At 40.3% G+C, this 25,408-nt stretch overlaps 1 protein-coding gene across 1 annotated transcript in view; it reads left to right on the top strand.

Annotated features, from left to right (window-relative positions):
- Positions 1 to 1,057: 1,057 nt before the first annotated feature.
- The window catches only part of TLK1 (tousled like kinase 1), a 66,929-nt gene continuing 42,578 nt past the window's right edge, over positions 1,058 to 25,408 (top strand). The window contains exon 1 of the mRNA XM_054381457.1: positions 1,058 to 1,205. Within this exon, the coding sequence (XP_054237432.1) occupies positions 1,058 to 1,205 (148 nt within the window). The remainder of the gene's footprint in view (positions 1,206 to 25,408) is intronic.

The raw sequence follows: 25,408 nt of genomic DNA on the forward strand, positions 1-25,408 counted from the left end.
AGCAAGGCAGGTGACAGCTGGCGAGCAACACCTTCTCCCTCAGGACACCAGCTTCTTTTTGGTCCCCCTAGGACTCTGCTGCCACATGGTCCTGTTTGAGAAAAGAAAAACACTTCCAGTCCGTTCGATCCCCGACAACCCCCGGAGGAAAAGCTTCAAAAACTTCACCTGACCGTGCTAGGAAGTCCTTCGTTCAGCCCCGCTGTTACTGCCCGTACTTACTGCAGCAGCGGGCTGGGCTCGCCCTGCGCGGTCCCACACTGGGGTGGTGCCGGGTGGCGCGGCCCCGGCGCGCACGGGCTCCGCTCCAGCGATCATGGCCGTGGCGGCGGAGCGAGTGGGCTCCGGCGCGGGCGGACCGGGCCACTCAGGAGACCTGGACGGAGAGAAGCGGCAGGGCCTCGGAGGAGCCACCTCCGGCCCCGCAGCGGTGGCCGGCGGAACGTTGCCTACGCTGCGGAAGGTGCGCGCTGGGGTGGGGAGGAAAATCCCCGCCGCGGGACGAGCGTACGGGGGAAGGTGGGGGTCAGTCCGCGGGCAGCTGCAGACCGGCCCAGGGCATGGACCAGGAGCGGCCACAGAAGAAGAAACCGGTCGGCGTGCTCAGGCCGCGGCGCGCAGGGCCGCAGGGCAGGTGTGTACGCGGGGGACGCCGCTCCCCGCCCGCCACCCCTGGGCGGCTACAGCACGGTTAGGATCCACTGGGCGCCGGCGGAGCGCGGCGCTCGTTCGGCTCGCGATCCTGTTTGCGCATGACCCCTCCCCGCCTGCGCCCTCCCCTCCCCGGCGGCAGCGGCGGCGACGGGGAAGGTTAGCCTCAGACACAGGCGGCTGCTCGGCGGCGGCGACGCAGTGCAGAGGTGCGGGCAGGTTGCGCTGGCTCCGCGCTCCGTCTCTCTCGCGCCCCGCCTGCCTCCGGAGCCCGCTCCCTGCCGGCGGCCTCCTCGCGCCGGTGTCGGGCCGGCCCCCCGGCCATGAGCGCGGCGCTGGGTGTCCCCCCGCCGCGCCGCCTCCCCCGCCGCCCCCGGCGGCTGCCGGGCTCCAGGAAAGTAGCTTGATGAGTGTCCAAAGTAGCAGTGGAAGTTTGGAGGGGCCGCCATCTTGGTCCCGGCTCTCCACGTCCCCACCGAGCCTGCAGGGCTGCTCCTCGGCGGCGGCGGCCTCCCAGCTCCACGGCACGCCGCCCGGCAAGCCACCCAAGGAAGGTAACCAGCGCGCCGCGGGGCTGCGCGGGGGGCCCGGCCCTCGGGGAGGGGCCCGGCAGCCACCGACGGAGGCCGGTCCCGGGCTGGCGGGGGCAGGCGGCGGGAGAGGCTGGTGCCCTCGCCGACGGCGGTGCGGGGTCAGCGCTGGGCCCGGTGGCGGCGAGGAGAGCCTCGGGCGTTGGGCGAGTGGGGCCCCCCTGTCCCCGCCCGTGTCTTCCGCCGCCGCTTGTTAGTGCGGTGGCGCCTCGTTGTTCCCCCTTGCTGCCGGGCCGCGGAGGAGGAATCGGCCGCGCTTCCTCCGCTGCCGGGCCGTACGCCCTCCGCCGCCACTCGTGTCTCCTCCCGCGGCGGCTCTCCTCGGGCGCCTTACTCGCCGCGTCCTCCCCGAAATCGGTTCCCCTCCGCTAGCGGCAAAGTAAAAGTGCTGTGCCGGAGGATGCGGCCGTTGTTGCTGGATGGAGGGAGTCGGGCACTTTTAGCATCATGGAGGTGGGGAGGAAAGAGGGATCGACATTGGAGGGTTCGTCCCCGCGGGGAAGGTGCCCTCGGGGGAGGCCGGTTTTACGGCCAGAAGAAGTGACAGAGCGCCTTACGGCCACCACGGAATGACTGCAACTTTCTCCTGTCCTCCATCACGCCTTAGATGATAATATTTTTCTCCTCCCTCCCCTGCTCCTCCCCTCTTCTGTTACACCGACAGCAGGGTGTTGTGGGTGTTTGCAGGGAATATCCGTGTGAAGGTTATGAGCAAACAAGTCCCTTCACTATTCCCTTTCGGGTATTGTCTGGTTTTCCTTCTTGCGTTGAAATGTGTTGCCACAAGATGTAGCAGTTATACAGCTAGTGAATTGCTCTGTGCTTTTAGCGAAAATAACTACTTCCTGAACGCTGGTTAGTGGCGGAGGAGAACTTTTATACAGAGATACTTGCATACTTGGCAGTTGTTTAATTTTACTCGATTTGCCCCAGTTTAATGAATAGCATGTAGTGTTTCTTGTACCATCTATAAAATGTCATCTTTCAAGCAGGAAACTTTTTAACTTAAAATAGAAAAAACAGTGAAAATGGGGAGTCTTTGTTTTTCAGGTCTTCCTCTAGTAGCTGTCTTGGCTTTTCTCTTTTTTTTTTCTTTTTCTTTTTTTTTTTCCTCTTTCTCTCTCGATAAGCGATGTAAGGACTCGGTAACAGGGATTCAACGTCCGGAAAATGTATAATGCCGTCTGTGTTTCTCCATTTTCCGTGCCAGTAGTTGTCAGACTTGCATCACTCTGTGTCACTTTTGCACACGCTCCTGCAGGTAAATTGACATGAAATGCTCTAGAAAATACCTGGAAATGAATTAATGGTGTATGTTAAAGATGCTGAGTACAGTGGCAGGCATTTTGCACTTGTCTTTTCTGGGAAACTGAAGCTCTTAGAAAAACAACAACTACTGGCCAAATATGTAGTTTGAGTTTGTCAAGAGTAGGTTTCTTCAATGCTGAAGCACTTGTTACGAATATGCATGCATAAAATAGTCACATAGAGTGTATACGTGAGGTGGTTTTAGATGTATTTCAGATACCTGACATAAAAGCTTGCAGCACAACTTACATATCTATTTATTTTGAGGAAAATAGTGTTCCTTAGACAAGGAAGAACATTTTAGTGGAATCAATCTTTAATATGATGATGTTTTTTACTTCTTTTCTTTCTTCTTTCTTGCAACTCATGCTGTTGGATTTTTCTGGGTATTGTAATTTGCATCTTCTAATACAGTTTCGGAGGTGACAGAGTAATCAAAACCCTGGTGTTTGCTTGGTACGATAATGTACTGTATTTGCATGGTGCTCCTGGGTCATGATAATTATCCATCCTTACTAGATACTTCTGTCTGAAAATCCAGAGAAGCTGACAGCCATGCTTGGGTTTGTATTTTGTGTTCATGCTCATGAGATGTTAACAGTACACCTTACTTTATGTGTGTGCGTTTTACAATAGAATGTCTTACGTGAAAGCAGTAGGACCCGAAATATAAAAATGTCCATATGTTCTTAGACATTAGCTTATATACGTGAAAGAATGATATCAGATCAAACTAATAAGTGTGCAGTGTGGTGTATTTTAGGAGTTTGTGCACTCATTGATTCTGAGCTTGTGATACTTCGTGATGTTAACAGAGTTTATGAGCTTTGGAGCTGTACACGAGCGTACTGGCCCATACTGGATCAGAGCTGCATCACTGCTGATGCCTGTTCCTATTGTGAGGGGGGTAGTATTTCCAGATAATGTGCATAAGGCACTTGGGCTGGTCCTGTGGACTGGCTTAGCCTTCTTGTTTGTGGATTCAAATGCCTTTGGTTGGCTTCTGTGACAGTTATGCCTGTGATGCCTTCAAATGCACACTGAGTGCACCACATGTCCTCTGGTAGGGGCATTTAAAGGTTCCGATTTATTAAGAACAGAAACCTCCAGCACCCTGATTGAGGAAGTCCTAAAAATATTCTCTGAAACTGTAATATGGAGAAAGCAGGAAAGCTCTGACATATATAACTATCTCACAATGTTATATTTTTAAAAATAAATGCCTTCTTAGTACCAAAAGGGGACTACTTAGGAAATAAAGGCAAAATTGAAGAAAATAATGTCTTCAAATGCACTGCAGCATTACTGCAAGATTTTTCATTGGATGTTCTGTATCTTACAAAGTCACTGTGGCTTAGCTGTACAGGTTTGAATTAATGTTTTAAAGTGAAATGACTGAGGTGGACTTGAATACAATTGCATCTGTAAGCTTTTATTGTACAAGAAACGTCTCATTTGCAATTTCTTATCTTGTGTCAATGTCTGTAGTTCTGTCAGTTATCTTATATGCCAATAACTTATATGTGGGATATGTGGTCACTTATCCAAGAGCCCTGCAGTGGATGGTATCATGAGTTTAGGAGGACTGCTCTGCAGTATTATTTTAACATATGCTGTGTGATTATGTGGCTAAATCTTGCACTCGCATATTGCAATCACACGACTTCACGTTTGAAGTTTCTTGACTTTCAACTGCTTTATGCATGCAATTGAAAAGACCAAAGCCTGTAGTTGGAAAGTGCTGTTTTGTGAATGGGAAATGTTTGGTCCATTGCTGACAAGGCAGAGAGATAGGAGAGATTTTGGGAGGTACACGTGAGTGTCTGGAAATAGTTTCTTTTCTGATGTTGAGGGCAGTTCCACAGAGTCTGCTAGTCAAGCATGATGCTTTGCAAGTTGGCTGTTATTTGTGTGTGCTATTGGCTTTGAACACTTTGCTAAACACACAACAGAATGCCAAATAAAACTTTGTATTACCAGAACAGGAATGTACACTGCAGTTTTCAAATTTGAACCCAAATTGATCTATGATGACAAAACAGTTAATAAACTCATGACTTATATTTGACACACTTTGAAAAACTAAACTGTAGGTGTAGCGGATTTTGTTGTTGATTTAAAAAAAAACCTCACAACTTAATGTATGTTACTTGTATTTAGTGCTGCCTAAAATGTGATGGTAGTTGTCACTCTGAGAATAAAGGTACAATTTATTCCTCCTTAAGTTTGCAGTCTAGAAAATGCTTCTAGATGCCAGGTTGTGTTACCCGATCTTATTAAAAGTTCCAAGGTTGTGTTTTTCTGTTGTTTGCTGGTAGTATAAAAACTCAGCTTATTTGCTTAATCAGTAAGTTCTCAGTAAGTTTGGGTTTTATCATTCAAGTGTAGATTGATAATTTTATTGATTTAGCCAGTTTATGTAGCAGCAGATAAGAATGGGAACACTTTGCGTTGAAAGATGGTGGTACATTTTTACTTAGGATGAGCACAGCAATGACAGATTATTTAGGCTGGCTGTAGCATGATCAGATGTTGTGTAAGACTTTGCTGTTCTACTGATACGTACAGATTCTAGCTTCTGATATTACTGCTGGTTTTGTGACAGTTGTGTTTCTCATAGTGAGCTGATGCTTATGCCAATTCTTTCAAGATTTTATAGCATGCCCAGATAAGAAATGGGAAAAGATGGCCTTTTTTTAATATGGGCCCCTGAATCTGGCTTTCTAAAATGCAAGTGTTGGAGACAATAATAGAATAGAGCAAATTAGTACTTGGGTGATTTTGATTTAATTCTGTTTTAACGTGCCTGGAATGGAATTTTCCATTAACCTATTCCATTTTAAACATTGAGAGAATCATATCTTTAAGGACAGGCTGTATTTATTTATTATCTCAATTCAAATAAAAAGCTTGTGGGTTTTTTCTGTTTTTTTTTCTGTTTGCTTTTTCTTTCAGCAGGTAAGGTTTTTTCTTCAGCAAGCTGAAGTAAACTTGGTTATTATTAATAACTGTGGTCTGCAATTAGTCTTGACATTTGTTTGGATTTTCTTAGAGCCTGGTAATCCTAAACGATCACAAAATACCATTGGGACTCCAGGGAAAGGCTACTGTGTATGTGTATCATGGTCACAGTTAAGTCTGTAGAATTTCGCTACCTGAAAGGCTAGAGATTATGGAAATATGACAGACTCAAATAATAATTTATTTCTTGATATAAGGTTGTATTTTAAAGTAGTACTTGCTTCCAATCCATGTCACTCCCATATAAAATTTCTTGCCCCCATACTATTTTTTTGGTTTTACACCAGAAAATGTTGAAGTTAGTGAAGTTAGTAGAGTATTTCCTGAACTGTAGCTCCTTTAAAGCATAAAAGCATGCAAGGGCTGGCAGGAGAAGAAAAGCTTTATCTTTGTGAACTTTATGAACTTCTTTCTGTTTGGCATGGTGTGTTTGAACTGTGAAAAGGGAAAAGTGAAATTCACTTTGCCAGACTGCTCTGAGTGGAGGTGAAGGTGGGTGGAAGAGAAAGAATGGTCAGGGTTTCTGCTGAGAGGGGCAGTGCTTCAGTTGTGGTTGCTGGAGAGCTGTTAAACAAGCTGGCCATGGTAGCATAACCCAGTTTGCCAAATGGACTCGCAAGTGGGAAACTTCTAATGGTTGCTGAAGGGACAAGTACTGGACTTTGTTCAGTACTTAAGAATCAGTTTTGGTAATAGTAGAAAAGGGTTAATGAGCATCAGAATGTATTTTGGATCCTATGTTCCCCTTCATCTTGACTCCATCTTTATTGAGATGCTCTATTTGTGATAGGAGCTAAGGGTCTGCTTCCTTCTCAGGCACCTTCTCTCTGGAGGTCTTTCTCCTTCCTTTTGTTCCTGAGCAGAGCACCAGCATATGCCAGCAGAAAAATCCTGGCAACCAGCCTTTCCCTGGGGAGGGTGTTGTAGGTGGCAGGAACACGAATGCTTGTAAGCTTTAATTGACCTCATCAAACTTAGTCCCAGAAGAGGGGAGTAGAAGGATTTAAGGGAGGTTGGGCATGCTGAAGATGGACAGGGCTGGCAGAGCCTTTAGGGGTGGGTTGTGCTGGAGGGACTGACTGAAATCAGAGTGATTATATTACTAATTTTAATCATGACTTAAATCAATGAGCAGGAAATCCTGATTAAATAATTGTTTTTAATTTTATTTTGCATTTGTGCTTAATTATTTTTCCTAAAGAAAAGTTGATTCTAATTGGTCTAATTTGATCATTCCTCTTGCTAGGCAGGAGGAGGGTATGCATCTATATGCATTTATTTAAGTAGTTACGCAGCTTAGATTCTTAATGTTTAAGAAACAATTCTCCATGCTACAGACAGCTTTTAGGTATCTTTATTAGCTAAATAACACGAATTCTAGTTGTGCTAGATACATAAGAATAAATAAATCTACCCAAAAGTGTTTTGCATGTAAACTTAGATGAAGTAGAATTGTCTGTAGTTTGTGAAATGAGTTAGTTATTTCTGGTGACTGTGCCTTGTGAGATTCAGAGTTAATAGATCAAGTCCAGTCACTGTTCCTTCTTGTTTACCACTTGGAAAAGAAAGCCATGCTTTCCTTCTTTCTGAGTTGTCAGTCGCTCTTAAATAGTTCTGAGTGACCCAACTGTTGAAGTGGTTGAACAAATGAAAATGGCAGAAGGGTTGTTGGCGAAAGCTGCCTCAGTGCTTCAGAGCTCTGATTTGGGCAGCTTGCCGATGGCTTCCAGTGATGTGATGGTTTGGCTGCCAGTAGAGCGTAAAGTTTATATTGTTTGAATGTAATTTTCCCTTGTATGAATTTACTAGATCATAAACTTTAAACCTCGCCATAGATTCTTACCACTCTAAGTTTAGCTTAAATGTTTAACATTGAAGCATATTTTTAAAATACACAAATAAGAAAATTGATTTTCCCTGTGCTCAGAAGGCCGTTTTAGCTTTAGCTGGAGAGGCTCTGAGGCCAACAAATGTTCTCCAAGGATTTAGAGGGAAAGATAGGGGTTGTTGGATGATTATACAACTGTGACGGGAACCTGATCACTTTGGAATGGAAAGCAATTTACTGGAGCCTTTACGTAAAACTGAACATCATGGAGAAAGACAATACTCCCTGGGACCACCTCCGCTTGCTAAGAAGTGGCAGCAGGAGCATTAAGCCAATGCATCTTGCCTCATCATATCTGCACAGTTTTAAGTGGGTGGAAGCTTAAAGGCTGCAGTGCTTTCTTTATAATGTCCTTAAGAACAAAGCACTTTGCACTTCAGATTTTAAGAGATGAGAATGGTGGTAAGAAAATCCAGAGTGCCTTTTGCAGGAAATGAAGCCTTGCCATAGTTACTTGAAGGCTATCAAGTACTGATTCCCTTTCTTTGGACTTCTAATACACCTATACTTAAAAGAAATAACAGGAAATATTGATGGGTTTAGAAAAATCCATTGTATGATGTCACATACATCCAGCCTTCTAGATACTTAATTTTATGACTGTACCTTGAGCTCAAAGCAATTCTGGTGAATTGCAAAAATTATTTATTTATTTAGGTAAGTAATAGAACCTCTCAACTATATGCATAAGAGCAACAAACTGGAAAGTAATGGTAAACATATAAATAAATACTCAAGTTAGTTAAGTTGGTTTCTAAAACTCCTGTAAATCAGAAAGAATATTATATATATCCTGGTTTTCACCGGATATTTGATGCCTTTGGGATCACACAGTTTAACAGCAGAGGTGTTTCTTTCTCCTTTCACCACCACTGAATTCCTGTACTTCTTGATTCTATGGGAACAAACTTGCATGATGCTACCAGTAGTATTTCTAATACTTCTTTCAGTCTTGTGGCTTAGGCTGACCAGGCCCGTACACTGCATAGTTCTATTTAAGTATGTTTTTTTCAAGTTAATGCTGAGTTCTCATAAGTTGTACAGTTTTGTCCTCTATTTCGCAGCTGTATTTCAGCCAATGCCTTTTTTTTTTTTTTTTTTTTAAGTGCCCTAATACCCTCTTTCTAGCTATTTTAGTCCTCTGGGAGCTTGCAGGCTTTGCTGTTTCCTAGCTTCTTCATAGTAAGAATGATGAGAGACATAGTGTCCTTTAAATTGATATTTTCATTTTAAGGAAATAGAAAATAAAATCCACATTATTGCTAATATCCTCTTTAAGATCAGTAGAAATACGCATTTTAAAATTAATATATACAGAATTATAATTTAAACTGTGCTTACTTGTTTAGACAGGACAATTTTTTTTTTACACTGATGACTTACGGCAAGTCTTACATTGTTCTAAGTGATATAATTATAAAGACCAACTGTATTTGCTTTTACTAGTTTGTAATTAAACCAGGTCTCTAATAAATATGCTTGGTCAAAAACTTTGGAATACCTTTGGGGTTTTTTTTGTTCCTGTTTGTTTGTTTGCTTGCTTTAATTTTGCAAATAGTTAGGAAAAAAATCTGCAGGCATTATGCTGGGGTTCGTTTATCGACAAATTTTTTTAGTCTCAAGAGGGTAATAATCAGTTTTTAACAGCTGTGTTGAAAGTTGCATTAAAAGATGTATCCAAAGTTTTAGAACTTTTACAAGTCCTTTGTTATTGCTAAGGTATATCCAGGAAACTGTCCTGCTTCCGTTTCTCATCTCTTTTCCCCATGGTGGGTTCCCTTCACCAGCCAGGTGAGAACTTCAACTGTGGTGAGAAAAGTGGTGGTCTAGGTGGTGTGATTATCTTCGTGATGTAATACTTTTTATTTTAGTTGTGATTAGAGATTGTTAAGAGTAGGTTTATTGCTAGTAGTTGCTAGGTTCTTGTTAGTGCCTCTGTAGCCATTACGAGGAGTGGGATTTTTATATTTTGAAGTTATTGTAGAGTGTAAATAGAAGTAATTCCTGAAGATACAAGTTTAAGGTCATTAGAGATACCCAAAGCACTTTGCTTTGGATGTTATTGCCTCAGTGTGTGAATGCTTTTTTTGAAGTTCACTGCCTATTGAATTTACTGCTACAATTAAATTACATATTACCTCTTTCTAATGAAATTCTCTTATTAAATGATTGTGATGCTAATAATGCCTAAGAGGGGTAACACCAGTATTCAAACTATGAAAGGCAAATATCGTGGTCGTTGTTCCCTTGTTGGATGGTCCATAGAATTTTTCTTTTTTGGTCACTTTCTGATATATATAGTCACTTCTAATACACACAAGTGTTTAATATTAAGGAAGAGGCAATTTTATATATCATACATTTGCACACATATATCCACAAAAGATGTGCATAAAGTCTTAATGAGTTGTGTGTTTAGTCACTAGGAATACTAATGTTGTGCTTAGGACCTCCCATCCCCCACAGCAGTCTCGTAAGCAAGCTAAGCTTACACAAAAACTTCAGCTGCTTTTTGCAAAAATGTTCTGAATTCCTTTTGTCTCTTATTACATACTTCTAAAAATTTGTTTCTTTTTCCCAGATACGTAATTTTGTTAAACTTGATGAGCATTGCAGACAATGCAAAATTTGGCTGCTAGATGAAACCTTCTAGTTTTGCCGTATCTTGAACGTTAGCTTATTTTTACTGCTCTTCACTTTTCAATGGAACAGTTAAAACATGTAGAGTTTGGGAAAAAACAGTTTGGCCATGTATTGGACTATATGTTACTATCTCTTGTATTTTTCCTCTTGTTATACTTTCAAAATATACTGTAATTTGAGAATGAAACATTGAAGCTGTGGCAACAAAATAATTTCCAGTAAATGACCTTAATACTGACTTCTTTTTTTTTTCTTTTGACATTCCCCCCCTGCCCCGTGTCCTGTGATTGAAAGTTGACCTGATTTGTTCTCCTGGCTAAATTGCAACGTGCTGTTCTCTCCAAGCCTTTCACTTGTTTTTGTCTTCTAGAGAAGTGCAAATAACAGACACCGATCTCTGCCAACATCTGACACCACCTTCCTGCTGTTTTTCTTACATCTCTTTCTTCAAGTTTGTTTGTAAAAAAAAAAAAAAAACAACAAAAACAAAAACCAACAAAAAACCTGAACAAACAAAAAAAAGGAGAGAGAAAACCTGCTATTTTTACTTTTTGTTGTTGTTCTTATGACTTTGAAATCCCTGCTTTCTAAGGGCAATGAAGCATCAGTACAGTGATTGTCAGAAGTTACACAATTCGGCCACTGTCCCCAATTGCTCTCCAGGTGTGTGTATGGGTATGTGCTCTCTCCTAGACCAGGTCCATCAACCTGCCCTCCACCATCTGCCAGTTTGCATTCCTGACTGGTGCAGAGCCACGAGGGTGACCTGCAGTCTTGTCCTGCTCTTCTCCTTTCCCTGTGCCTCTTTATCTTTTCTTCCTCATATCACAGCCCTCCTGCTCAGTTTTCATTTGTGCATGCTGTTGATTTTGCTGGAGGGAGGGTAGTCTTTGATTAAAAAGAGCAGTTTGATGCAGTAGAAATGGGAAACTTCTGTATGTTCATACATCAACTGCCCATGCTCGGAGGTACACTCAGTGACATCATTATGAAAGGATGTAACTGGGAATCTCTCCTCTTGTGTTCCATGGTGTATCACTGTGCAGGAGCTCTACTGCTGTAGTGCCAGCAGCAATGGCAAGTACTTTGGGCAGTTAGGGCTTTGCAGCCACCTGTCTCTGGAAAGAATGTAGAAGAATATTGGTTTATTTCAGGTGGCAGAATTCTGCTGACAGCAGTGGCTCCTGCTGGGCACAATCAGGGTGACGAGGGTGGCCTCCAACTTGACTTTTTTTTTCTCCCTGGGGACTGCTGTTAGTGAAACTTCCTCCTTCCTGATGTGCTTTTTCCAGTTGCTTTTACTAGTTCTTAAATTTCAGTTTTCTTTTTATCACTGAGAAGGCATACTAAAGCAGTGGGCCATGGAAGGAAGTGTGGTGCACGTGGCAGGTACCCCTGTTGATCAGGAGACTTGTCAGGTCTTTAATCTTTTCTGACTGTACAGGCACTGGACTGTGTGCCTTTTCTAATAGATAGAGGTAAACCTGGCTTGGTTTTGGATCTTCCATTACAGATTTCTGCATTGATCTGTTCAGTTTTAAAATCCTACATGGTTAGCTTTGTGTTTAGTTACCCTCAAAGTCAGGAGTGTGGAGGCAGTTTGGTTAAAAGTATGCCAGGTAAAACACATCCCAATTTGTCAACCATTTGTAAGGTATGCAGCTGCTTCCCGGTATCAATGGTTGTTCTGTCTCTTGTCAAATCAGCTGAAGGAAGTAGGTCCAGAAAACCCACTTGAGCCATCCAAGTAATTTCGTGCTATGAGATGTTTTAAGGAGAAGTTCTGCTTTATTTTCTTGTCACTTTGGGGAACTGCACTTGAATTGCACTTGGTTTTGTTTAAGTTATAGTGGTCCACAGGAGACAGAGTAATATCTTTATCTAAGAAGAAAAGTGGTTAGTTTTGTAGGGCAACAGTTACTATGCAGCTGAGTGTTCAGATGCTTCTATGTCAAGGATCATGTTAATTGCACATAAGTATTTTTACTGATGTCTTCAAATATGTTTTGAATTCATTCTGTTTTTTTTTTTTCAATTTACAGTATTACAGACTTAGAACTCTGCCCTTTCCTAATTTCAAGTTGCCCTCAGGGCTTTAATTGCATCTATATTGTGAAATTTTGTTCATGTGATCACAGCCTTTGTTCCATGAAGTCTGTTCTTCACTCAGCCTGCAAGATGGACAGTTTTCAGGAAGGGACTGTGTTGAAAGCGATGAGAATTGCTTCTTTCTTCTGAAACTTGAATGAAAGTGATAGTATAGCAAAAAAGAAAGCTGGTTTAAAATTAGGCGATGAAAGATGGAGAGGAGAAACAGCTATAATGCAGATTTCTAACGATAATGCTGAGCAACACTAAAACCGAGTATCTGACGGATGATTGCATAGGATGTTTCTTTGTAAACTGGGTGGGTGCTGAATTTTTAAAAATGTTCACTACATCAAGTTGCAACTGAATATATGTATACTGGTATCAACAGACTTTGTAGCTGTGCTGTAAGAAGGATGAATTTTTCATATTTTTCATATTTTTTCATATTAGCCTTAAACTTTTTCCACCGATTCAGGTGTGATTTCATACAAGTCTAATTTTTTGTCTATCTGTAGAATAGGAGCAGTGCTGGAAGGTCTGAGGAAGATGTAGGTGTAGTCATTAAAATGTCGGCTTTGTTTGTATCTAATATATCTATTTAGAGCTGCATTGAGAGGCTCCTCTTGCCCTGTTTAGCAAAGCTTGTATTTTTTCATTAGTTCAGAGGCTGCCAGTTGAGTTGTAAATTTAAAGTAAAATTTTAAAAAAGAAAACCCACAAAAACCTAAGGAACAGTATCTAGTTGTCTGATTCTTCAAGCACCACTTAGCCTCTGGGCAGGGTGCTTACAAGAGAAAAGTAGCCATCTCACAGGTAGCATGGCCTTTCTCAGCACAGGTGTTGTGGTGGTTTCTCAAAATGCTTGTGATTTTATAGTCTAAATCTCTTAATGTAAATGTTTTTGTTTCTATTTTTAGTATTTTCTATGCTGTGTGTATCATACAGGTATTTTGAAAGGTGAAAGCTATTTGAGTGCTATTTGAATTTAATTTTACTTTTTTTTTTTTAACATGCAGTAACTCAAAAGTCAAAGTAGTTAATGAGTGCTGTGCTTACAGTTAGAGATGAATTTACTGTCCCAGTTTAATCTTGGGGGTGAAATAAGTTTTTTTGTATGTTTGATAATAAACTGTGGGCTCTTCTATAAGTGTATGTAGGCTAAAGTTCTAGTCAATCACCGTGTTATGAGTGAAATATATTCATGTGTTTCATTCATTTGTATTCATTTAATTTCTCACTTGAGGCCATGGAATGATGAGAATGATGTTGCAGTTACATACTGCGATAGGCAGTTTGTGTGCTCCAGGGAGCAGAGCACTTCCCTCAGCTGTAAGGATCAGTGGGCTGCATGCACTGGTGAGATTTTGAAGATCATGAGGGCAGAAATGGCAATAGGAGCTACAGAAGTAAGGAGATTAGGAAGTTCAGGGAATTAACAACTGAAACACACTCCTATGGACACAAACACAGCTTTCAGATACCAAATGACTCATGCTAAACTCAGAAAAAAACAAATTTATTCCGTTAAATTATTGAGGGCTTTTGGACTGCCTTTCTACCCTGTAGGTAACTTCCAGACAAATTTATCTAGGGAAAAGGTGCACAGTTCATATTTGTTCCTTCATGGTTCACTTTTTCTGAGGAGTGAGATTGAGAGCCAAAAACCTGTGAAGGGACATTGCTTGCTCTCTTCCTGTTTGGTAGGTGATCTCTGCTTTTAACTTCCTCTTCACTCCTTTCTTAGCAGAAACTACTGTTTATTTTTTATATGTGCAAAAGATCTGTGCCATTTTAAATTCTTGCAGAACAGCCATTTCATGGAGTCAAGTGTTTAGAGCTTCTGATTTGTTTCCTTGTAACTGAATGCAGCAGGTGAAATTGACTGTACTTTCTGGTATTTCTCTAAGCAGGATTTTCTTCTTCAGGACTGCTCCAAGCTTTTAGTCCTTTTCAACAAACACAGTAAAAGCTAGAGGAGTGGGAAGTAGTGAGCTTTTGTTCAGGGTGTGATGCACTTTTAGAGAGTATCACAAAACTGGTGTTGCGACATTGCAAACAAGTTACCCTATGAACTTGCAGTGTTTTTCTCCCTGCTCGTTCTCTCTTCCCTGAAGGGGGACATGGAGTGTCTGGGTTGCAGCAAATGAAGTTGAAATGGACAAATTCTACTTCACTCTTTCTGTTTGGTTACCATTTACAGTAATTGCTGCAGATTCCGCTACATAGAGATGAAAAGCGAGGTGGTAGAGATAGGCAGGCAGCACGTCACCTGCATGTGTACAGCCTGCTGTATTAGTTTTTCTCTCTCTTGACATAATGTGTTCAAGGCAGATGTTTGCTGACTAGGAAAACAGTCTTTTAGCATTCCTGCCACAGATGTTGTGTAACTTTGGCCAAGATGGTACATGCTTTCCATAAAATATAGATAGAATTCCCTTATAAGGTAAGAAAAGTCTAGCATACACTTCTTGTCTGTGTATATTTGTTTATCAGTTGTACTAGTGGTATACAGCAACAATGATTGACTGCGGATCTCCAGTAGACTAAGGCAACCCAAAGGGATGCCACCATATTTTCTTCTAATCTTTCTTCTAACATGGTAGCATACAATCATAAAGCAATGCATTTAGTGTATTTTTTCCCTTAACCAGAACGATATTCTTGGCCTTGAAGAAGGAAATGTTACTGATTTTTGACCTCACAACTATGTAATGAATCTTCCCCTTCCAGGATAAAGCTGCATGGTACCTAGATACGATTTTTTTGAGGCTTTTGGGGAGAATTTAGAGAGGTTACTATCACATTTATGCAGACATAGACTATAGTGGTCAGACATGACAAGAAACATCAGAAGGATGTATTGGTTGGCTACTCAGTTGCTGCCAAAGCTGACAGTTGTCTTGAACAAAACTTTATTAAAAGGACTTTAAATGAGTGCTTTGTATCTGATTATTCCGTCACTAGCAGATGTTCAAATCTGATGCTGTCACTAGAGAGTTTTACTGAAGATTAATTTGTTTTTTGAGTATCTATACATTTGTTCTAAATTGAATAATTGCAGCACTTTACACAGTGAGAGTCAACTAGTCAATAAACCGTCTCTCAAGTATCACTGTCTTTAGCTATAAAGAGTGCAAAATGGTCAGTGAAAAGACTGTTAACAAACCTGCTTGTTTCTTTGAAGCACTTTGACTGCCAGTTCTCTATTAAATGCTAGTATTGAAAGCCACCAAAATCCTTCTGCCATATCAGAGCTTCCTCTTTGATCTCTCTTGGCAGTTCAGAATTATCTAGAGAACAATTGTACGTGAGTAATCCAGGTTTTCAAAAAGTATGAAAATATGATGCTTGGGTTTACATAGTGACAGGTTTGAAAGGAATGAGTACCATTCCTTGTAACAAATGTGCCAGATTATCATCCATCTATTTTGTAGGTGTTCGGAGTGTTGACTGCTTGTGTTAGGCTCATTCTGGATACAGCATTATAGTCAACAATTGCGGAAATTTACTTTTAGTAAATATGTTACTATTTAAGCTTTTAGTTGTGTGAGTTCAGAGTAAGTCTTTTTAAGTAGGACATTTCCAGAAGGAATATTACTCACTGATGGTACTTTACTGTGGAGTGTTTTTTTTTATAGTGGCTTTTCTGTTTGATTGATACAGGAGGGTTCTCATCATGGGGAAAGATTCTGCAGTTTGAGATTTACAAGTACACTCTGATCTTAACTAACTCAATATTGTTTTTAACCACTTAGAAAGATTACTGGACATGGAGAGGAGTTTTTGAAGTGGGGAATTCTTCCAAACGTACTATTCTGCCCGTGGGCACAACAGATGTTGCTTTTACTATGCCTGTGAACTGATCTGTTGAATTCAGGTTGGTCTAGTTGAGATACATGAAGCAGAAGAGAAAGTATAGTGATGTCAGTTTTCAAAGTGTAGTCTTCTTAATGCTGTTGAGGAGTGGCAATTCCAAGATAAACTGCTGTCAAGATACTAGTAACATATTTCATTTCTTCCGGTTGTCTTTTTTTCCCCTTCATTTGTCACGCTAAACATCATTCAGCAGACTCAGGAAGGACATTGTCCTGGTTCTGTTGTTCATGGCAGTATTTGCTATGCTAACGCTTCCTGTCCGTGGTGCACATGGAGTTATATTATAAGTTTGGGAATTGGATATGTAGATGCTGTATTGAATGTTCTGTGCTATACTGTACCTTCTGTTTATTAATTATTTTATACTTAGTAAATCCCATCATTAATACAGAGAAAAATGTTGCCAAAATAATGGCATGATAATTTCTGTGGCAAAAAGAGAAAAATTTGATAGGTGAAGAATTCCTTAAGGAAAACCTAGCATAAAGAAAAGTCTTGCTTAAAAACAACTTGTTTTTAAGGATTTTTGGATTTATGCCAAATAACAGTAAACATTGACTCCTATGACTTCTCCATAATGAACAGGGTTGGAATGAGACACATCATGCCATTGTTTCAGTGAATGTTGTAAACCAGTTTCTGTAGCTTTCAGACCCATTGGCACTATAAATTCTTAGACTTAAGTCTTGAAAGCTGTCATAGGCATGCACATTGTCATTTTTCAGTTTTGAGATGTAATTTTTAAAGGTGCTCAGTCGGGTTTTTTTGTGGTCTTTTAAAGTCTTTCTATAACCTATCTTAGCTAAGAAAAATAAGCACTACTGTGCTGTACCTCAAATATTTTGTGCATTGACTGTGATGTTGAAGGAAAGTTCAATTACTTACATGCAATATGTAGAGAAAATAACTGTCATTCAGAAATGAGAGCCTTGTTGCTTCAGGAGGAACATGCATTGCATCTTGAGCTATGTGTGACTTTTCATGCAATTCCATTGTACTTCCGGGGTGTAGAATTGGTAGAGGGACTCATGAGAAATGAGGCATCATCAGCTTGTCTCGGACATAGTGGCATGCCTGCTTCAGCCCCACTTACAATAGAACAGACCCTTGGGGAGCTATTGTCCTCTGTTGTATGAATCACTCCCTGAGGTCTGAATGAGCCGTTCTGAGTTGCAATCCTTGTGGCATATATCCATATGAGCTTATGTTCTTGGTTTGTGGCCAAATAAAGGTATTGGTAAGCAACTTGTAGTTCATCTCTGCCTGTGCTGCCTACAGCCATCTGATGACCAAGAGATCCTTAGAATAGGGCACCTAGCTGAAGGGCAGGGAGAATTAAATATTCTTAAATTGATACCCACAAATGCCTCCTAGCTGATCTGGACCTGGCCCAAGTGGTTTGTCCATAAGTATTTCTTCAAGGCGTCAGCAGAGGTTCCCTCAGGAACATATTTCTCTGTAATTCACTTTTCCTTTCCAGGTTGTTGACCAGACAATTGAAATCCAAAAGCTGGCAGCACAGAGATGAAATCTGAAGATTACTACAGCTTTTTAGTGTTAAAGAATTGATTTCTGTTGTAGAGTGATTTGCAGAAAGTTACTTACCTTTCCAGCAGCCAGTTTTCCTTGCTTTAGATCAAATTTTTGGACTGTTGAACTGTAGGGAAAAATGAAATAAGCAGTGTTCAAACAGCATTTAAAAAAAAGTGAACATCAGTTATTAAAAAAAAAAAAAGAAAAAAAACCCTACAACTTTGAAAAAGACTTCCATAAAGGAGTAGACTACATCTTGGGGAGAGAAGGGACATAGGGAATGTTTTCCTGTTCTTTCAGCACTAGTAGAAATAATGTTGAATGGTAGAGTACAGGCAATCCCACAAGCTAGCCAAAATGCACTTCCTCATCATTTCTGTAGTTAATGGGAGAACAGTCACAAGTTCTCTGTTTCATATTTTAACAAGTTTGTGTCCTACAATCATACAACAGCAATAAACAGACACAATTTTTATAATGTTTGTCCAAAACTACTGGCTTCTGTTTTTTATAGGGAAGATTCTTTTCTGTATAATTTGTTGGGTTTACCATAATTGTGCTTTCTTTATGCCAGAATTTGCCAGTTATATTATTACCCTCTAACAGGTTTTATATAGACTAAGGCCTGATCTGACTGCTAATTATCCAGCTTTTTCCCTCTTTTCTTTCACCCCTAGCCTCCCATAAGCAGTAGTCACCTTTTGTTTGCCTGAATTCCTCTGCCTGTTCTTTTGAACATGGGCTTTCTCGTTTTAAGAGGATCCATTTGTAGAATTAAAACTCTATTTGGATTATTAAGAAAAGCACCCAGACACCATAGTTCTGGCAGGGAGTGTGTTAGGAAACAGAAGATAACTTCAGTGAGAAGCATTGGTTTTATATGTCTTTTTCTGTGTTGCCTACTTTAGTGTTACTCAGGTGCTAAGAAATGTTGCCTTTTCACTGTGCATTTAAAATGAATCTTGATTAATTAAATAGATTATGTTCTTTCCTGATCCTGGTCTTAGATATGTCTGTCTCATTAGGAATTTCTTATCCCTTAAGATCTCTTCAAACAGCTAGTTTCACTGTCAACATTGGGATGTATTTTCTATTGCATCTGCTGCTGCATTTGGCGTCAGCTCCAATGAGGGTTTTCAATCCAAATGTAGTACCCTGAATTTTTTCATGTTACGTGTTGTTTGGAAGTTATAATATCTATATAGTCCTCTGTAAAACAAGTGAATCCTCCTCATCAGACAGCTAGACATTTTAAGCACTTCTAAATTTCCACTTTAAACCTTTTTGTAATCTGTAGCTGTTCTTTGTTGTTGCTGTTTTGGAAGAGCCAGAATTGTGAGGCCTTGGTAAACAGAATCCTCTAGGCTTTGTTTCTGTAGCTATTGTTAGGAGCTAAATACGGTTTTGGAAATTGTTCCTTTTACTTTAAATCTCAGAGATTGTATCTTACTGTCTGCCCTATTGACTGCTGATTTAAGTTGAGTGGAACCTTCTGGACTTGTGAGCCTGCAGTACTGAATGACTGTGGCCTCAGGACTGTGATTCACGGTGGATGGGTGATGCACTTCAAAGGCTTCTGCTAGGGGCAGACTGTTTTTGCTGAAATGAACTCTTCTCAAATTACTGCTGCTTGGCATTATGCCATCATACTAGCATCTCAATTTGTTTTCGTAGCACATTAGTAGTTTTCAAGGCTGTTTCCAATTCTGTTTTCTCTGATTCCCCATAACATGCTGTGGGAGGAAGACTGTTCAAGACATGGTTTAGCAACACAGGTCAACTTTGAGGGGGTTTTGGATTAATTTCTCAATCGCACAGCCCAAATATTCTATTTTACATAGAACATAAGTAATTTTTTTCCAATTAAAACCAAAGAAGTTTGGTTCATACAGTTTGATCTCTTAGTGTATTTTGATTTGCCATGCCTTTTCACTTGATTAGACTTGTATTTTACAGCTGTGTACTTTCCTTCACTGACAACTTGTTCTGGGTTGATTTATTCTCCATTACAGAAGCATAAACTATAGTAAATAGGAAGAGACCTTTATCATAAGATGATGATTTGATAGCATTTACCTAACTACAAAATAGTTTGTTACCAAATAGTTTGTTTTCTTGGAGGCAAAAATAATAGCTTTGTTACCTTGTTTTCCTGAAGAACAAAGAAGTCCACTCTGGTTAATTCTGCAATAGGGAAAGTCTAGCTTTTCAGAAAGATAAGAAAGAAGAATGAAATTGAGTGCATGGTATGGTTGGTTTGGTTTTGTTGGCTTTTTTAAAAAAATATTTATTTATTTTCCCCACATTAGACAAGATTATCGCTTGATAAGGAAATACAGATGGATGCAGAGACAAGTCACATCTTCATGTTGGTGAAAGAAGAAAAGTAGTTGTGTGGGATCTTTTTAGGCAGCTTCTTGAGGGTTTTAAAATACGTATTTTTAGTAATTTTCTATAGTCTGTTTAGCATTTGATATTTTAAAGCTTTTATCTGCAGGTACATGTGAATTCTAGAATGACGAGAGCTGTCATACTCAATTGTTATGAAGTTATATTATTAGAACATCAACATAATGTCATAAATGCATATTTAGGATATTCCAAATTAAAATAAATAGTTACTTAAGGAGTTGGAGTCCATTGCAATGCTGTTAAACAGTGGCTTCTATATTTGGGATGGTTACTATGTTTAAAGTCTGGTATTCATAACTTCAGAGATTGATACCTTTAAAGGAATTTCAAATTATTAAAAAAAAAGGAGGGAAAAAAAGAAAAGAGCTGCTTTTCTTGACATTTGAAATGTATACTTTTTAAAAGTTTTCCTTTTCCATCCTGTGCCCTTTTAGTTGGATATCATTTACATATAGTGATTTAAAGGATGCTATGTCAGCAAAGAGAGTATGTGGTGGTAAATATTACCAATGTTAATGTGAAGTCTTCCTAAAAATGTGATTTTCTTGGACATAATTCTCAAACCATGTGTGTTACCATAAAATCTGAGTGCCTACTAGGAAGGACCACATCAGGAAATTCAATTTACATTTGGGCTATTGTTGAACTGTCTTCTCATCTTCAATAGATAGGTCTCTGTGTTGAAGTAGCTTTGGCATTAGAAGCTATATGCATATAAGTCTGTTAAAGAAACCAGACCAAACCAGTATGCCTTTCACTTAAGTGAAAGGTGGTTTGTGCTGGCCTTGAATTCAGGAGAAGGGGGCCTCAATCTAATCTGGAGGGCCGTTCTAAGAATCTGGTTTCTGCATAATGAACTTGATCTTCATTGTAGAAAGCTGACAATGTGTGAAACTGTTGATCTTTCTTCATCTCCAAGCTGTAATTGATTGCCAGATAACAAGATCCATTCAGGGTAATAAGAGAGTCAAAGATAAAGATTGAGTCTTGGAGCTTGATTCCATATTTAGTGGGAAAGAAAAATACGTCTGATTTATCAAATCGTGTTAGGTGCAACGCTGCTCTGTAGTCTGTCAGTATTTGGGACTGGTATCGTAGTAAGTGTGTACCCCAAAAGATGCAGTTTTAGGGAGTGAAGACCTGCGGTTGCAACTCTACTGAACTTTTCCCTAAAATGGCAGTTTTACCGAGGTATGAGCTAGTATTCGGTTAAATACCTGGATGTTTTGCAAGTATTTGTATAGTTAGGCAGTTAGGCATGTGGGTTCTCTGGGTACAGGTGTAGTTGCACTTATTTTCTGATCACTGGTTATGACAGATTTAAACTACCATGGAAAATCGTTGTGATTCCTTACATCTCTTGGTATGTTAGAATACAGTATAATTGATTATACCAAATGCCATGAAAAAGCTTATAAATTGCTTCTCTGAATTCATAGGTTTGACTTGTGTCATAACTCACTGCATGCATTCTCAGAGGAGTTTGGAGTCCTTTTAAGGACAAAAAAAAAAAAAAAAAAATCTGTGTTTTACATTAGTTTTTAGAGGAGAGGTTGTATGTGGTTCTGAAAGACAAATTAATATGGAAGATAGCACCACTCCCTGAAAATAAAACAGCTAATGATGGTAACCTTTAAAAAAAATTACTGGAAGAAGCATTCTGAAGTCTGTAGTGGTTACAAGAAGCAAAAGTAGGGGTTTAGATATCTTCTGTGAATTTTGGATAATCTTCCAGGTATTCTTTTCAGAAGATTGTAGAAGTTTGAATGGCAGTGGGTGGTAGCAATGTTAGTCTTTCATTTAGTGTCCTTTGTAAGTATGCTGTAATTACTTGTGTAACATAATTGCTTATGCTTTGAATTAGTGAGTTAACTTTCAGGGATAGGAGTAAAATTAGTTTAAGCAAGAAGTCTGAGTATATTTTCAAACCTCATTTGTCGGCCTTGTGGGCAGCAAAGCATTCTGTCAGAAGGAGAATTTATAAAATCTTAATGTATTTGTCCCTTACATGAAGTACCTTAAAAGGTACCTTACGGTACCTTTAAAAGAAGGTAGCTTGTGCTGAAAGCTTGAAGGATTGTACAGAACTGCATGTTCTTGAAAAAACAGTTGTGTCTAGGAGTGAATGGTGTATTTTAAATTACAGCATGAATGAGGAAGACACTTTAATAGATATTACTAGAATTTGCTCTGTGTTGAAAGAAGCTTTGAATCCAGCTTTTTTTTGTCTTGTCCTTCACATCACAAGGGTGGCAGTGTGTGTTGCTTTTTGGTTCTGGATATTTAACAAGGAATTGGGGGGGAACAGGACAGGACAGACAACAACCAACCAACCAAAATCCCCCAAACAATAGCAACAAAACAAAACAAAAACCAACTAAACAAAAACCCAACAAACAAACCCAGACAAACAAAAAAACCCACCACACCCCCCCAAAAAAAATCTCCAAACATAGCAATGAAAGAACACTCCAGCAGAAATACTGAAGATACTACACTGCCTTCATTAGTGTGTATAGGCTCTAAAATCTGAGCAGAAAAAAAATGGATTGCGTTTCATCTGTGCTGTGGACTACCACTCTACCTGCTAAACTGCCATTCTGAATAGTAAGGTAACCCAGGGCTGCTGATCTATTTGTGCATTAGCATCTAGATCCATTAGATGAGACCTGCAGTAGCAATTTTACCCTGCAGCACTTTGAGCCTTAGCCATCAACAGTGATTATTGTTTTGCCATATTTCATCAAATAAACAATACAAAGTATGGTAGTATCTGTTTCTGTAATACATGCATGATTTGAAATTGCTAGAATTACATCAGTAATTTCAAGTAAGCTCTGAACTTTTGTGGGCAGTGACTACCAAGTAGGCTAGTAAATAAAAATATTCCTAGTTGTGCTTCCTTAAATGGGTTGCTCTGGTAATCTAATATTGATTACCTCAGAATAACATGCACTTAAATACTTTTGTGAAGCAAAACAATCATTTAAACTTGCCTGACAAACCTGGGATGATTAGTTTCTTATGGTTTTTCAGAGCCATACCTTCCCATTAAGGTATAGATTACATGCATGCTAGGAAAGGTGTGACAGTACACATCCACTTAAAAAAAATATAAAAGAAACTTTATTGCACAATTGTACAATGTGTAAATGTAAGAGTTTTTTTGGTGCATATGAGAAGTGTACGATTTGTTTTTCCAACTCTTGGATGCAGTACACAAGCACATTTTTAGTAAGAAACAGTTTAAAGAGGATTCCTGATTATTCTGCACATACATGTAGCAAAATAGTCTTTACCCCAGAGAGCTTACAATCTGAAATATGTAGAAATTTGAGGAATTTTTACTAGACAAGTTCAAAAGTGGTGTTACAACTGCTGGTAACAAGCCAGCCTGCATTGCTGAAGAAGAGACCTCCAACTATGTATGTGGCTGTTTGGATAAACTCCCCAGCCTCCAGAAACAAAATGCAGTATGGTATCTGCAACCTGCCACTCATGGATGACTTTTTCAAAAGAAGCCTCCTCTGCCAACACCACAATTCTCAAATGTCTCCATTTCAACCATTTTGTTGTGGTTTTCTTCCATCAGAGGAGGTCTGGGTACTGGGGTATGCAGTAAATGAGCACTGGCACCACATTCACCATCATCTGCCTTTCCGTGGGTATGAGGGCAACTTTTTTTTGAACTAGCAAAATAGTAGTCGGTGCATTCCCTACCAGGAGGACTAGCTGCATGGCCAGGAGCACCCAAGATTTGTGGTACAGAAAGGTCTGACTAGATTCTGAAAGTGTTTGAGACAGACCAGAGTTGTATAAGAAAGTGTCTCATGTCTATTAATGGTGAGGGAAGTTATGCTGATGCCTTCACTGTCAAGATGCTTCACTGATGGATAGAAGTTCACAGGAGCACTTAAACTGGGCAAGCACTAGCTTTCATGAAGTGGGAATTTGAAAAGCTTTTTTTCATAGCTCTGTTTGAATACGTATAGTTATTACTTGCAGTCCTTTCTCAACTGCTGTGTTGTCCTTTGGGACTGAAAAGTACAAACTTGTTAAGTGATGTCTTAGTTGAAAAGAATGAATCTGTATCACTTTATATGGTACTTGAGGGATATGCTATTAAAATAGTGCATGAAGATTTTGGCATTAAATATCTTGTTTAAAGTAAAGCAACTGAACTGTTTCAAATTGAAGATAAACTGAATGTTCAAGCAGTCAAAAAGATAAAAGCAAAGAATGCAGTTTGTGTAAATATCGAAGGCTGTCTTGATCATCTTTCAGACTCATTAAACAGCATGATTTAAATATAAATTAGAAAGCTGCACATCATGTTGCAGCCTACTCATGTAGGTTGAGCTCATCAGAGCCTCCTTTTGTTACTCCAGTTCCTTTCACCCTGCTTTCCCCGCCAATGCCAGCAGCACTGCTTTACCCTGTTTTTCAGGGCGGTGTTGGAGGCACCACCTGTGTAAGAGTCTCTGTTACTCTTGCTTGTAGATGCATAGAATGGTTTGTGCTGCAAGGGAGCTTGAAGATCATCTAGTTCCAAACAGCCCGGCATTGGCAAAGGTGCCCTTCACTAGACCAGATTGCTCAAAGCCTTATGAAACCTGGCCTTGAACACCTCCAGACGGGGAATCTACCACCTCCCTGGGTAACCGGTTCCAGTATCTGTGAGGCACTCTTACTGTAAAGAATGTCTTCCTAATATCCAGTCTAAATCTACCCTCCTCAGGCTTCTACGTCTAAATCTAACCTCCCTCCTATCACAGTAAGCCCTTGTGAAAAGTCCCTTCCCAGCCTTCTTGTAGGCCCCTTTCAGGGTACTGGAAGGCTGCTATAAGGTCTCCCTGGAGCCTTCTCTTCTCCAGGCTGAACAACCCCAACTCTCTCAGTCTGTCCCTGTAGGGGAGGTTCTCCAGCCCCCTCTGATCATTTTCTTGGTCCTTCTCTAGACCCACTCCAGCAGTTCAACGTCCATCTTATGCTGTCGGCACCAAAACTGGATGCAGTAGTTCAGGTGGAGTCTAAGCAGAGGAGGAGAATCACATCCCTCGTCATGCTGGTTGCAATTCTTTTGATGCAGCCCAGGATATGGTTTGCCTTCTGAGCTACGAGTTCAGGTTGCCAGTTCATGTTGAGTTTTCTGTCAGCTCCTTGAGACTACTCTCAAGCCACTCCTTACATAGCCTGTATTTGTGCTTGTGATTGCCCTGACCCAGGTATAGGACCTTGTCCTTGGCCTTGTTGAACTTCATGAGGTTGCCTTGGGCCCATTCTCAAGACTGTCCAAGTTCCTCTGTGTGGCATCCTTTTCTTTCATAGTGCTGGTCCCACTCCTTGCTTCTCCGGCCTTCTAAGCTCCATATAAGCCTTCATTCCTTTGCATGTG

This window comes from Indicator indicator, chromosome 5 (genome assembly GCF_027791375.1).
Source record: "Indicator indicator isolate 239-I01 chromosome 5, UM_Iind_1.1, whole genome shotgun sequence".
NCBI lineage: Eukaryota > Metazoa > Chordata > Aves > Piciformes > Indicatoridae > Indicator > Indicator indicator.